General features: G+C 38.8%; 1 protein-coding gene across 1 annotated transcript; it reads right to left on the bottom strand.

The window, feature by feature from the left end:
* Positions 1–664: 664 nt before the first annotated feature.
* On the bottom strand, positions 665–7,904 carry LOC309381580 (proepiregulin-like). Its single transcript, XM_081932740.1, is given in 6 exon segments — positions 665–1,238; positions 2,019–2,168; positions 3,361–3,478; positions 4,531–4,617; positions 7,348–7,479; positions 7,482–7,904. Coding segments are annotated over 6 exon segments (630 nt in total). The 5' UTR covers positions 7,531–7,904; the 3' UTR covers positions 665–1,144.
* Positions 7,905–16,210: the final 8,306 nt, after the last annotated feature.

Genomic DNA, 16,210 nt, shown 5'->3' with positions numbered 1-16,210 from the left:
ACCATTCCAAGCTTGGAAACTTATCCACATCTGAACTAGCAAACTGCCAATCATGCCTGTGCTTAGGGAGAAAGGACTTTCCTTCCTCTGTGGATAAAAGTCCCCAAATGTGGAATGCAATGTGTGTGTGTGCGCGTGCGCACGCACTTGGCTGCCAGCAGTTTGGAGAGGCAAGGAGCTTGTGAGGCACCAAGCTGTCTCCACATTGAAGTAGCCAGTGCAACTTGTTCCATCCCGACCCAGCCATCCTGAATCAGCCGCGCCGAGTAAGCAGCATCGAGCCGGCCCACCCAGCCATCCCCACTTAGTGGTGGCAACCTGGCTGTGACCACTCAGCCACACACCTGGCTGCTGTGAGTTGTCATAATCTTACATGCAACTGGCCCTTTGAGGGCAACCAAAATGGTAATGTGGCTCTCAATGAAATTGATTTTGACACCCCTGATCTAAACCATTGAAAATGATTTATTTCCTCATTTTTATTGTACTATCTGTATTTAGAACACTACCTATTTTTAAGATAATTGATAGATGCTGGGATTTTTATTTGGGTTAACTTTGATGGAAATTCTATTGCATATTTTAAAGAAAGCTTTGGTTTTTTGTGTTTACTTTAGTTGTGCTGTTGAACTTTTATAAATATCCAATTCTTTCAAAGACTGGGTAAGCAAACAATATTTTAATAAACAAATAAATAAGTGCACAAGTTTACAATATAACATTTTCTGTTCTTATTTCTAAGGAAACAGGCAATTAGAATGATTAGTAAGATTTCATCTTTATAACCAATGAAGATTCCTTCTAATCTTTTCCAATTGAAACCTTTCTTCCACTGAAGAAAACAGCAATATTTAATATTTTGTAGTGCATTAAATATAATCATGATAAAATAAATTTTACATGAATTCACATGTAACAGTTCACAGGTATGAATGCAAGACATCACTGAATTACATTATTAAAACATTCCACAGATATAGCATTGAATAAAAAATAAAATACAAATATAAATGATATTTATAAAAATAGTGCTTCTACATATATTCTTCTCTGATCAAAACTTTGAAATTCTTTCATTTATAAATATTAATAAAATATTTGTGTTTATATTATTAAATAAACAGATTCTGAATGAGTCTTTATTTCACACATGAAGAAGATTCTGTTCTTTTTCAGTATCTGTAGTAACCTCTTTATAGTTTTTGTTTGTAGCAAGTCTCTCATTCTTCTTTAGATACCTGTGAGAAGAAAGAACATCTTTAGGAGAACATAAAATAAGTTGAATCTATTTCAGGTCATGGAATTATCTTCTTTTATTTCTTCAAAGTACAACTTAGGTTCTAAGGTAATAACTTAAAAAGATGTTACAATAAGTTTAAAAAGCATAGAGAAAGGCAGTGGTGTAGATATGTATATGAGATTTTCTCATCTGTCCCTGTTCTATAATATTTGCTTTTTCCAGAATTCTCTTTCTCTTATTTTCTAATTAGAGGATTTCAAAAGTTACGTTTTAGCAAATTAAGGCATGAAGGCCTATGCTGTAACATTTTGAATTTGTAAAAAATTATCACTGTGGTCAATTTCATAATTATATCAAAATCTCTTTTCACACCATGCACAGATGCTTTACTTGAATTTTACAAAAGGGCATATTTAAAAACAGTAAGGAATTGTGCATATATAAGTGATCTGAATAAGCTCCAGGAATGGAAACAAAATTTTTAATACTGTCATGACATTCTGCAAATGAGATCAGATTAGATTCTTAAAATGCATTAAAAAAACCCTTCTGTCCCTTTGATAGCTTTTTGATATGCAGATTTTTTCAGATAAAATGTTCTTTATTCCCAATTTCAGATCCTTATGTATGTGTTTGTGTGTTTGCTAAATTCACTTTGAAGAGTTTGTATATATCTGAAAATACAAAAAGAAATGCAACAGCATAGCTTTGTATTTGAATTACCATTAAATAGAAGCTGTGGAATGTTTACCATCCCATCTCTAGAAGTGTTGCTTACCTTCGGTAAAAGTATATTGATAATAAAATTGCACTGAAGAAAAATAGACACACAAGGATAGTAAATGCCAAGTATTCATTGCTCAGGGGTTTTATGACCGGATTCAGATTTGAATGGCTACATCGTTCACCAATCCAGCCTTCCTTACACCTAAGAGAGACAGGAAAAAGTCAATAGTAGGCATACCGGTTTTTGTTAGTATCAAAGAAATTGTAAGCTGATACCATAGTGAACAATGAAGTACTATTTCAAAGTATCCACCAAAGTACTACATTATAGAAACTTCTTTTTAATAGAGAATCTGAAGGAGTAAACTTTTGGGAAAGGGAACAGATTTATTGGTGTTCGCAACAAATTACGATCCCCAAAATTCTTTTAAGACACAGTTTGCCAACCTTTCTCATTTCACATCACCCCTAGCAGTTCCCTAACTACGTAGTCTGGCACCCTGGGGCCAGGAGTAGGTTGCTGCCGGCATTATTGCCAGTTTGATGTGTGTGCGATTTGCCAAAAAACCCCAAAACAACAACAACCCCAAGATGATGACAATTTAGCAGCTCCTGAAACAAGCTCTTAACATGTGACTCACTTCCCTGCCTTTGGCTGAGTCCTTATAGCCTAAAATGACATCCAGAGGCAAGGGAAAAAAATCCAGTCCAGTCCCAGTAATGATTCTCAGGGCCATATGCTTAATAAAGCTGTGGTATTTTTCAATATTCAGAAATATTATCTAATATAAGCAGTTATAAGATGTTTTTTCCTAAATCAAAGGGCGAGCAATGTTAGAATCCATGCACAAAGATAGATTTTATTTCCCAACTAACAAGATAAAGCACAATAAAACAGATGACTGTGGCTAGTTTTGAAGTATTCTAGGATTCTTGTTGTTTCTATCTAGATAGTTAGAGTTAGGGTTAGAAGTGTTGAAAAAAATCAGATTGAGCAGAGAAGATAAGGTTGAATAGAGAAAATCAATCTGTGTGGACACTAAGAGTCAATGCCAATTCAACGACATATAATCATTAATCAAAATTATTGACAGTTTCAAAAGTTTCTACACTTTCTATGCAATAATTATTTCAAGCAGGGAGGAGAAAGCTCAATATCAAGCTAGAATGTGATCAAAACTTTGATTAATTCTGTTCCAGTTTCTGTTTAACAGCAAGCTTCTAGAGGGATATGGAGGTAAGAAAAATAGTTCCTAAATTTCTGTGTCTTCAAAGCAGAGGGACAGGAGCAGCAGCTTTAAAAAAGTGTGCTTACTTAAAAAGCTAAGCATTATCGTCATTATTTATTGTTATCACCATCATTTCCGCCCTTTACTTTTCAGCATCTCTTTTACCTGCAGTAATATCGGTCCAAAGTCTCTGAGTATCTGCAAATTCCATTGAAACAGTAACTTCGCCATTCTGGCTTGCATTCTGCCTCTCTTCCCACCTGAGTTATAGGTACAGCAGTTCCTGTTTGAATGACAGTAAAGACGTACAAAAATAAAAGCTAACCTACATTATTGTCTGTGAAGACATGGCTTTTTTCAAGGATCAAAGACATGCAGGTAGGATGACTCTACTACTCTTGAAAGTTATGGTGTCAACCATCCTGGGCAAAATGGATTCCTCCTTTAACTTGGTGTAATGCATCTTCTGCATGTTCACTTTGGTCTCCCTAATCTCTAGAGTCAATTTATTTTTCATGTTAAGGATAAAACTTCCTCTTCCTTAACATGGATTGGCAGAAGGTGAAGGCTAGATGGCAAAGTGGGTAAGATCTTTAGAATTAGGTCTGGGAAAATCCAGGCTCAGCTGGGAATATATACAGTCCAGATGGATGCTTTTTCTCAATCTAACTTATTTCATAGGATTGTAACAAAGCTGAAAAGGTAGGTTTCTAAAAAATATAAAATATTTTTCTACTATTTCAAGATGTCTCTTTTTAAAAGAAAATCAAAATGGTATTACTCATTAGAAAAACAACAATAATTACTTGTCAGAAAGATGAGTTGTTGGCTTATTAAAAATTGTTTTGAGTGCATAAAAAAACCCTTTGCTTTCAATATCTGGATATTACAAGGGCTTCCAGATTTGATGTGGTCATTTCATACTGTTTGCCATTTAGAACACAATGCATCTGAAGCATTTCCTGAAAAGGCTATTGGAAAATGGATTGGAATGGAAAATGACTAAGAATTCACAAAAGTGCCTTTAAAATGCTTAAAGATGCTTTTAAGCAGTCTACAGTAAAATAATAATGTGTATTTAATGCCATCCATCTGTATCCCTGGCACTTTAGAGTGGAACATGTAACAGAAACAAGACTCAGAAACAATTCTCATTTTCAAGGAAATGCAGTATTAATTCTGACAGAAAGGAGATGTGACTATGATGGGTGCAAAAGTGTCAAGAAGCAGAAGAAATGCCAACTCTTAAGGATACTGGGAGTACTCATTTATTTTATTCATTATCTGGATGATGTCCTGATATTGTACTGAATACTAGAGAATAATATGACTTACCTACAGTAGTTACACAGTTTTCAGTCTTATTGATGTCACATAACGGAATTACTGTTGTACTAAGAGTGGTTTGAACTAGGTGCCATCCTAAAAAAGAAAAACAGCTTTAAGACACTTCCAGAAAAAGTTTCCGTGTCATCATGAAAAGTTTCCATTGTGTCATGTCAATGAACAGTTCACTGTTTTATGCCACTTTACTTCGCCTCAAAGGCTGACATAACATAATGTGCCATCTACAAATTTCCAGCCACCACACAGTAGTCCTAATTTAAGGAAAATCTCAGGTTAAAGAAGGAGTTGCCCCATTTCTAGACTCATAATAAAATTTATGGTGCAAACAAGGAGAATATCACATTCTTGAACACTGAGAAGAAAAACTATTGATTCAACCTTGCAGTTAAAATTTTGAATCCTTCTCCTTGGCCCTAGCAATTCTAAACTATGTAGTTTCAAAGTTCAAGGTACAGCTGAAACTGGTTTGGAAACTGTAGCCAGAAGGCAGTTTTTAAGAAGAATTCTGTTGCCTAAACAGTGTCTTTCATGAACAGACTATGCAGAACAAAGTTCTCCAATTTATGCCAGTGGTCCATAATTGCTATCAGATGTACCAAAAATATTTCCAGTAGTTGAATAATATGTTTAGCAGCACTCCTTTTATCATCAAGTTTCCCTTTTCCTACTGCCTACATTCAAGTGTTGGGTCAGAATGTTGCGTAATGGATAAGATGGTGAAGAAACTACATATCCTGGAAAAAAACAACAACAACAAATTGAGCACCTCCTGTTGAGATGGGTTTGGGCAGATGAAAGACCTGATCTATAATTAGGAGATGAAATTAGTGGCTGCATTTCTTTGAGAAAAGCGCAGAATTTTCTCAAAGTGCAGAAAATATGCAGAAAGTGACAGTCTTGACCCACTGAACAGCTCAGTTAACAAATATTTTAATCAAAGAGTAAAAGTGTTGATTTAGGCAATTTGCACTTCTAATACCTGAACACAATTCTTGCTAATTTCATCACTTCTTTAATTTATGTTGTACTATAGCAAAGGATCACAAAGTTGCTGAAATTTCTATGACTGATGAGTTAAACTAATAAAGATATTATCTTGAGAGCTTGCATTCAATTTTAATTAAAATGAAATAAAATTGCATTGGTCCTTTTTATTTAATAAGTTTATTATCAAAGTTAGAAATGAATAATTCTTGGGAGAATTTCTGGAAGCTGTACTCTGAACTATTGAATATTGTATGAGGTGCCAGGTTCTTTAGGTCATAAATACTTGGCTTAACGTAATGTATCAACGCAACCTCTGACTTTTAATGGACTGGATAAACTCAATTTTTAACACTATTCAGCAAAGCTTAAATAGCAGTAGTACTTAGATTTAAATGCCACTTTACTGTGCTTTACATTTCCCTCTAAGCGGTTTACAGAGTCAGCATATTGCCCCCAACAATCCAAGTCCACATTTTATCCACCTTGGAAGGAGCTACTTATCAGAAGGCTAACCTATAGTTTTAATTCTGAAGAGAATTGGGAAATCAGGGTTTCATTTGATATTTTCAACTTTCCAAGCCTACGTAAGGAAAAGGGATGGCTGAATTAATTAAGTTGACATTTAAATTCATGAACTGAATTTCCCTCATGGAAATTAGCTGTTGTGCAATTTGGTGATTAGTTCCTCTCCTCTCCCGAACAATGTAATCTATCATTTCTTCTTTTGGAGAGGTTTTTGAGACTCTAGAAAAAGTGCAGAGAAGAGCAACAAGGATGATTAGGGACTGGAGGCTAAAACATATAAAGAATTGTTGCAGGAACTGGGTATGTCTAGTTTGATGAATAGGACAAGAGAAGGACATGATAGCAGTGTTCCAATATCTCAGGGATTGCCACAAAAAAGTGGGAGTCATTCTCCAAAGTACCTGAGGACAGGACAAGAAGCAATAGGTGGAAACTAATCAAGGAGAGAAATAACTTAAAACTAAGGAGAAATTTCCTGACAGAACAATTAATCAGTGGAACAACTTGCCTCCAGATTTGTGAATGCTTCAACACTGGAAGTTTTAAAGAAGAGTTTGGATAACCATTTGTCTGAACCCCTTCCAATTCTGTTATTCTGGGTTGCGGAAGAAGGACCAGCTATATGAAACTCAATATTTACCCACACTTTAACTTTCGAGGACCATGGCAAAGAGATCTTGAAAAGGTATTATCTTATCTTTGCACTCTCCAAAAATTCAGCATTAAAAAAATTAAATTTGGTTGAAACTGCAATAATCTTCTGTGTCAAGTCTGTAAAATACAGCATCTGGATCCTCGAGGATATGTTTCTCTTCCTTGCATCCAGCCAGAAGTATCCATCCTATCACCCCAAAAACAATGACACTGTACAACTAACATTTTTTCTACTTCTATAACAAAATCATTGCGTAGCAGCAGCAGGAAATTCTTAAAATGGAATGACCAATAAGCACTCTTAGGACATGGCACCCCTTGTATTTAACTACAACACAACTTTGCCTCAGCAACATCTCTACTTGCCACATCCCCATGGAATTAACTGTGTACTGTTCCCAGTTTGCGACTAGGGCAGCTTTAAATGTACCAGTGTTAAAAGTGGGTTCTCTTTCATCTAAAAAAATTACCTACGTCACCGGTGAGGAGTTAAGTGACTGGCAATGACTAGCCAAAGAGGCAATAAAGACATGATAAGATCGAAAGCAGTGTAAGCTATCCTGCCTTTCGTTTGCACCGGGCGGGGGCATTCACGTCGTTGGTCAGCGGCTGGAGGGAAAAGAAGGAAGGGCAGCTTACCTAAGAAGAGCAGGGCGCCTCCGAGGCTCTGAGAGCTGCAACTAGCCATTTGTCCACTGTCACAGAGCAGGCTGTCTTTGATGGCGGGCAGTTTTTTACGCGATGTAAAGGATTGCCGCCTGGTTTCTGCTCGCCGTCGAAGGAAAGCGCTACTCTTCTGCTACGCTCGGCGCACCTTCCCATTTTATAGCCTCCGGATCCGGGGGCGGGCGGAGGCCGGGCTCAGCCAAGCTTATGCAAAACGTTTGAATTTCCCCGCTGACGAAATCATGGCTAGGTGTCACCCCGGAGAGGTGAAGGCAGGGCTGCTCCCTTCACCTTTTTCGTTCTAAAGGCAGAAAGGAAGTAGGGAGGGAGCGCGGTCCTCTCAAATTCGTCCGCGCGAAAAAGGCGTCCGCGGAACCTTCGCAGCTTCTGTTGGGAAATAGGTGAATCTGGGCCTGATTCTGGTTTCCTGTCAAGCTGGATTCCAGTAGAATCTCTTCTCGAGTAAGCCTTTCCTTCAATGGTACGGTCCCAAGAGCTCCAGAGAAGACATGGCTTGGCTCCAGGATGTCTGCGGGCGGAGCCCTGATAGGTAGAGCTGGACTAGAAAATGCAGGTGCAAGGGCAGGTGATTTTTCTCACCTCCCCCCACTCCGCGATCGCAGCTGCGGATCCATAGGCGGGGGAAGTAAGAGGGAGGAAGCGGAAGAGCTGGCTCCCATGTAAGGACTGGTTTGCTGCTTGCTTGCTTCAATTCCTGTTGTGATGAGGTTGGCAAATAAAGAAATAGCCAGATTAGATAATCTGAATAGGTTTCAATCGCGAGTGACGTGAGTCCTGAAGCGGCTGTGAAAATGACCTTTCAGCTCTCAATTGAAACATCTGAATGTTGGCAACGCAATAGAGATGGCAGAAAAAGCCATTTAATGGTCAAATCCAAAGTACCCGATTCTCCTGCATCGAATGCGGGTTTAGACACGTTTAAAGTAGATACCTCCCACTGAATTTCACTCTGAAGCTGGTGTGACATATAGTGGTAATCCAGGTTTCATGGAAGTCTAGATTTGGACATTATTAAGGTTTAGTCAATGGACTCTTATTCTCAGTAAACCAGAAAGAAGCAACACAAATTATGGCCCAAATGTGCTTTTTGAGGACACAACTGGACTGCCTTGTTTTTTTGTTTGAAGACGTTTGGCTTCTCATCCCAGACGCTTCTTCAGCTCTGACAGGATAGTGGGGAATGGAAGGATTTATATTCCTTGCAGACAGCTAGTTATTTGCATCCTTTTAGCGGGTCCTTGAAGTACTTAGAGGTTTATCTGTGTCCTTGGGGGTCACTTGAGTAGTGCTCCTGGTTCTTGTAGTCTGCAATTTGTTTTCTCTGGAAATCCATTCCTATTCCCACATCATTCAAAGAGTGTTCATCCCAAATTGTATGGGTAAAAGTCTGTAGAGATTCTCAGTCATCCAGGTCCTGGTTGTCATGGTGCTTTTTCAGGAGGCAACGGGACTTTCGTGCTTTTTCTTTGAAGATGTTTTGCTTTCCACCCAAGAAGCTTCTGACAGGATAGTGGGGAATGGAAAGTCCTGTTGCCTCCTGAAAAAGCACCTTTGGGACAACCATGATTTGGATGACTGAGAATCTCTACACATAATGCACATTAGAGATTGTCATTGATTTATGCCCAGAATTGAGCCCAAATATCAAGATGGTTGTTAAGTGTGTTTTGTCCCATTTTCTGACCTTTCTTGCCACAGCTGTTAAGGGAATGATTGCCGCTGTTAGTAACACAATTAAGTGAATCTGGCTTCCGCACTGACTTTGCTTGTCAGAAGGTTGCAAAAAACGGGATACTGCAACAGTCACAACAGCCAATTGCCAAGCATCTAAATTTTGATCATGTGATTATCGCAGGGCTGCTGTAACAGTCCTAAGTGTGAAAAATATTCATAAGTCACATTTTTTAGTGCCATTGTATCTTTGAATTGATCACTGAAGGTATGGTAGTAACTTGAGGATTACCTATACAGTTTAGTATTAAAGACCAATATACCTAGATATATTAACACTATCTTGTATTTATGATAATTACTTGGGATTAGGAAAACAAAAGTCTCTCAATAGTACCATTCTCCCTCTCTTCTTTTTTCAACTGCCTTGTTCAATGAATACCTTGCTACTTGAATTTTATATTAGTTCTAGGTTTCCCAAGCCCAGTTTTTGAGTGATAGTTTAACTAAAATGAAGCCATTCACCTAAATAAAGTATCTTCATGAAAATTGCTTTTTTTGCTTTATTTATTCAATAAAGGGGGAAAACAATAACCGGAAAATGGGGAAAAAACAAACATTGTAAACTGTATAATGTAAACAAATTATGTAAAATATAAGGATTTATGCACTGATTATAGACAATGGATTAGATAAGTTTATAAGAGATTGGAAGTGATTTGTGGATTTTCTCTGTATACAATACAACAACTGATTGTTAGCAGAGGAATTTGAAGATTAGTTTTATTTTGAGATTATCTGTTGATTGTTTAATTTGATGTACACACACAGACACACAGACACTGAACAGAGATTGGTCATTTGATTGCTAGACAAATAGATTTTCACATCAGGGACAACTTTTTATGTAATAAAGTATTTTCATCAAATATAATGTAGATAGGAAAGTTATAACTACATGTAGACTTGTTATGTGAGCCGAAGAGAATACGGTACGTCAGATTTTTAATATATTTGTTAGAATTCAACCAAGGTGGACTTTTTATATTCAGTGTTAATGTCAATGATGTATTCATTATTTGTTCTTTTTTGGGATACATATCTTTTTTTGTTTCTGTTGTTGGCATTGGATGGTTGTTAATTTGCTTCTTATTTTTTGTTTTGTGTTTTAGCTTTAAAAATAAAAAATGAACATGGATATGAGAATTTATGTTTGAATTTTTAACTGGTCTTTGAGAATTTCTCAAGTAATTGATTTACAAATATTGAACTGCCTGTTCAATAGCTGAGCTCTACTAAACATTTCAAGCTTTAATTCCTTACCCATAAAATATGAGCCTCTGCTGAATGCTTTTTTTTTCCAGATCCAGTTTTAGCTTTAAGTGAAATTTAATGAAAAAGAGAGATCTAAGGGATTTAAACTTGTACATGCAGGTTTATGAGGTAGGAGAGCAGTGAATGACTGGCCTCTAGTCAGCAGCATATTTGAATGTTGCAAGCTGAGGAAATCTGATCTATCCCATAACTCTAAATAGTTTGACAGTCTCCAGGGATTTCTGTGTGTCTGTTCATGAATGTGAACAATCTTAGAATATCTCAGCCAACTTTCCAAAGTGATCTGTTCATTGACCTTGCAGGTAATTTATACTAGCAATGCTTACAGCTAAACTCAGAGTTAGTGTTTAGGCCAGGGGTGTCAAATTCGATTTCATTGAAGGCCGCATCAGGATTGTGTTTGATCTCGGGGGAGGAGGGGCATTGGGTGTGTGTGACCAGAGTGGTTGTGGCCAGTTCAGCATCACTTGAGTCAGGGGCACCTGTGGTGGTCAAGTGCTAAGGCAGGACTTCCCCCAGACCCTCCCTCTCATTATAATTTCCTTCCTTCCTTCCTTCCTTCCTTCCTTCCTTCCTTCCTTCCTTCCTTCCTTCCTTCCTTCCTTCCTTCCTCCCTTCTTTTTCCTTCCCTCTTCATTCTCCTTTCTTCTTCCTTCCCCTCTTCCCTTCTTTTTCCTTCCTTGCTCTCTTCCCATCTTCCCATTTTTTCTTTGCCTTTCCTCTTTCCCTTACTCCTTTCTTGTCCCATCTTGGATGCTCAAATGTGAAAGGGGAAACATTTCTCCTTTTGTTTTGTTTTGCTTTTAGTTTGTTTTGCTAGCCCTCTGCCAGCAAAAATGGAGCTTGGGGAGGTTGTGTCCACACCCCAACACCCCCGGCCCTGTTTTCGCTTTCAGAGGGCTGCAGAAGGCTGTTGTGGCTGACAGTGGGGCCCAGTGGGGTTGTGCACAGCCTCCTCAAGCGCTGTTTTTGCTGACAGAGGGCTGCAGGAGGCCATTGTGGTAGAAAGCGGGGCCCAGGGGGGCTGCATGTGGCCCTCCTCAGCTCCATGATTGCTGGCAGAGACACCGTGAGTCAGTCCTTCATTGTTTCCAGGGGGGCCCATGGGCCAGATCTAAGCACCCCGTAAGCCGGATCTGACCCGCGGGCCTTGAGTTGGACACCCCTGGTCTAGGCTTTGGTTTGACGAGATTTACAAGAGATTTACAACTAGTTCTCAAGCTATCACCATGATGGAGCCTGCCAATTATGGTCATAAATCATGCCAGTAAATTGGGCCAGTAACCTGATTTTACAACCTTTTTGGTGGTGATTGATAATTAACCACTGCAGTCATTAAGTCAATTTAAGGATCAGTTGGAGGAGAAAAAACCCTACCTAATCCAGCCCTTTTTTTGCAAGAAGCTTTTAATCTTGGCAATGAACAGTAAAGCTCAAATATCTCAGGAGACTTTATAGCTGCTTTTAGTTGTCATATGGACCAAAGCCTGATGTTTTAATTGAAAGAATAATTTAAGTTCTGTGAGTGGTCATAAAAAATCTAGTCAATCATGATATCACCAAGTTTGATTCCAGTTCTTTTTTTTTTTGAAAATTTTTTTATTGGTTTTTACAAATGTTTTAAGGAAAAGGGGTAAATAAGTATAAAAATTTTTGACAGCTACATCATGCGGAAGGTGGTAATCCCCCCAAGTCTCGCAACTTTTACAAAGAAAAAAAGGAAAACATCAAAATTTGAATAATCATTGGCAGCTTTTGGTTTTACATTAAATCATCAATATATTCAATCATTTTTTGTATCACTTCCAACAATTACATTATAACAATTGCAATAATGTTTCAGCTCATTTTTGTGACCTGAGTCTTCTCAGTGTTGCACCCTCCCCCCTATCTGCTGGCAGAGCCTCGGCCCCTCCCTCTTTCATATCTTGGGTACTGTCCCCTGTTTCGTCTAGGAGGGCATTGTGTTTTTTAATGACAGCCTCCGCCTCCACAACTGTATTAATTCTAATTCTGCTGCCCTCCCAGAAAATCAGCATACCTTCTGGCAATAACCATCTAAATGGTTATTTAGACTCCTTTATTATATAATTTTTTTGCTAAAGAGGAATATTTCTTCCTCTTAGCTCTTACTTTCTTCGGAATCTGTTTAAGAATGGTTATTTCTTTGTCTTTATATTTTAGTGATTCCCCCCTTTGAGCTCCTAGGACCTCATCTCTTGTGGTCTTTCTAAGAAATTTAACATGGATTTCCCTTGGAACATTGTGTGTTCTAGCATATGCTGAATTGATCCTATAAATCAGATCAATATCCCACCATAGCTGTTGTTTATCTCTTTTAATGTATTCTGCTAAGATTGTAGTCATAATCTCCTTAAGATCTTCATTCTCGGTTTCTGGCAAATTTTGGAATCTAAGGAAAAAAGACATCCTTTCAAATTCCATCTTTATCATATGATTTTTCAAATTCTATATTCCCCTTCTGAATTGTCTTAACTTCCTCCCTCATCGCAGCAGTGCCCTCCTCCAGTACACCTATTCTCTGTTTGTTTTGTGTAGCTTGTTGTTGCATTTCTCTGAGCTGGTCATTTAATTCTGTCAGTTGTTTTTTCAATTCATCCTGTCCCTTTAAAAGAGTTTGAAGCATTTGGTGAACAGATAAATACTTTGAACTCTCTTCGGGAGCTTTAGGTTGTAGAAATGATGCCAGTTGTGTCTGTTGAGTAATCGGGCTGGACGTAGAGGATGTCGGGGCTGAGGATGCCTTACCAGGGGGTAATTTTTAAGGGCCCATTATTAAATTCAGAGATAGCTATAAGTCTGTACAAAGAAATGGCGTCTGTGGAAAAGCACAACTGGGAGAGATCGTAAGGCAGGCAAGCCCAGAAGAGAATGTTAGTCTTCATGTACAGCTCCAAGCCAAATAATTGAATCAAATATTCCAAATCCAAGGGAAATACGTGGTAGGAGAGGCTCCTGGAGGTCTCTGGGGAGTGAAATAGTACAAAGCCAGAAAATCTTTCAAGGGAGGAAGTTCATTCATAAAGGCAAGGAAGAAGGAGGAAGTTGGCCATCTTGGCTCAGCCTTCACAGGAGGTCAGAAAGCAACAAGTCAAATGTTCCCATAAAATAGTTTTAGCCATCCTTTCTCGCAACTGTAGTAAAAAGTCATTCTCCCATTACTTAGAGGAAGTGAAAGTAAGTTTTTAACTCTCTCTCTCTCCTCTGAGAGAGAGAGATATTACAAATGCCGCTTTTCTGAGGTGGAGGTGGAAACCTCCCCCCTCCAATCTTAACACTTCCAAAGATTGAAACGAAGCTTTGAAAAGACTGCTGTTCATCAATTGAATAGATTAGCAAGAGATTTGGGGAGACTTCCCACCTCACCGCACTTCAGCTGTAGCCTTCAAATTAGTTGTTTCCTTCCAGGCTCCGCTCGGCGAAGACGCGCGGTGACATGACAGCACTGCCGCACACCCCCCATGCTTCCTGGCTCCTGGGGCGAAGTTGGAGACCCCCCCTGTGGCCGCCATCAATCCAGGGGGTCCCAACAAGCCGCCCTGCAGCAGGGAGCCCCTACAAGCCCCCCTGTGCTCCCAAAGGGAGCCCACCGAAAAGACGAGTAGTGGACACGCACGTCTGTCACCTTCGAGGACCGGAAGTCGTCTCTGATTCCAGTTCTTAAATTGAGATAGTGGAAGGTATTTCTTTAATGCTTGTGCTAAATCAACTTGAGGAATCAATGATCTGAAAAGGACATTTGTAGAATGTCCTGTGTCAGGTGAAGGGAAACCCAGTTCCCTGGTAACCTTCCCAATAACATTTGTGGCATCTAGCATACCTTAAAAAGAATGTAGTAATTGCTGCCAGAGTTGCACTGGCTAAGTTAGAAGACCATTTCTTCTCTTTGTATCAATGAAGCATCCCTACTCAAAAGAAGAAAGAAGTGCATTCCAAAGTGACAGGTAGGGTTAAATTACACCCACCCCATGCATTTACCTCTGAGAAAGAAAACCTTGGAAAGAATTAATAACCAACAACACTGGTGTTGTTGGAGGAAATTGACAGAATTATAGAAAGCAGACAGAAAAAAACTCCCTTTCCACGACCACCATCCACAATGAAAGCTATAGAATCAATTGATAGTGTCTTTGTGTGATTATTTATTGACAATATTTCCCCCTTGTTTTGCAAAGTAACTTGAAATTGATATAACAAATGTATGGAATAGAAAACTACTAGAGTGTGCATGCATGTGTGTGTGTAAAAGACACATGCACATTTGTGTGTGTGTGTGTGCACACAGACCAGCAAAAATTATGTGTAAGAATCCGAATAAAGACCATTATCATGCAATTCAGATATAGGCATTGGCTTGCAGGCACGACTCTTGCAGTCTTATAACCTTGAAAAAGTGGGTTATATGTTCTACCAGAAAATTTTTTGCACAATCATCCTGCATCACTCACAGCTTTTGGAGAGGACTAAATTTTAATGTCTTTCACCGCTAGTCTGCTTTTTCATATTGTATTTTATTTCTATATGCTTTGTTAATATACTTTATTTCCCTATACTTTGTTAAGCAGGGAAAGATGTACCATGTTATTCCAGAAATAAGAGAGGATCTCATTTTCTTTTGACTCCCCAAAATGAAGCCTCTGGATGGTCCCTGAAGCCTTCGGAGCGCTTAAAATGACCCTCCGAGCAAACCGGAAGTCATTTCCAGTTTGCTCGGAGGGTCGTTTTAAGCGTTCAGAAGGCTTCAGGGAAGCCTCTGGATGGTCCCTGAAGCCTCCGGAGGGCATACGGGGGGGTGGGGAGGCTCTTTTTGCCCTCCCCAGGCTCCTATAAAGCCTCTGGAGCCTGAGGAGGGTGAAAAATGGCTTTTAAAAATGGTGAACTCAGCTGGCCAGTGCGCATATGCCCCTTCCTCCCCAGAAAAACTGATTTAACTGATGAAGATCAAATTTACCACAAAAACAAAAGCTTCGTTGACTGCAGGCTTTTTCTGAGTTTAATTCAAAATTTGTACTTTATCCAAGAGAAATTGGCCATCGCTATCACCCAGGCCTAAGCAAAAAATTAGGTTATTCATATCATAATCTGAGGCTTTTTCCTGGGTATTCTACTAGCAAATAATTGAAGAAAGAATATGTTTATCTTATAACACTTTATTTATATATTGCCAAATGTAATCACAATGTCTCTCTCTCAGCTCTTTCTGACTTGTTTTGCCTGATAGTCTAAAATTTTAATTTGCACTAAGAAAACACAATTACTATATTCATTAAATATTCTATGTCTAAACAAATAAGACATGTTATGACTTTGCTTAATGTTTGGTTCACACAATATGCTAAAACAATGGTTGAATTCTCACAGCACACTGAATCACACACTATTCAACTCCCATTTCAGCCTAGACCAGTGTATTGTCTAGCAGAGATGGTATTCAGCAGGTTCTGATCAGTTCTGGAGAATCGGTAATGGAAATTTTGAATAGTTTGAAAAATGTAAATGCCACCTCTGACTGGCCCCACCCCCATCTATTCTCTGCCTCCTGAGTCCCAGCTGATCAAGAGGAAATGGGGATTTTGCAGTATCCTTCCCCTGCCACGCCCACCAAGCCATGCCATGCCCACCAAGCCAACCCACAGAATTGGTAGTAAAAAAATTTGAATCCCACCACTGGAATCTAGTCATTATTTAACCAGACCTTTCCAAATGCTGAGATTGAATACTGCCAATGAATCTTTTGGACCATTGATTGGAACTTTCTAGAGACCGAGTCCCCAACTGCAACCCAAAA

This window comes from Natrix helvetica, assembly GCF_964273705.1.
Source record: "Natrix helvetica genome assembly, chromosome: Z".
Classification (NCBI taxonomy): domain Eukaryota; kingdom Metazoa; phylum Chordata; class Lepidosauria; order Squamata; family Natricidae; genus Natrix; species Natrix helvetica.
This window is presented reverse-complemented; position numbering and strand designations above follow the sequence as displayed.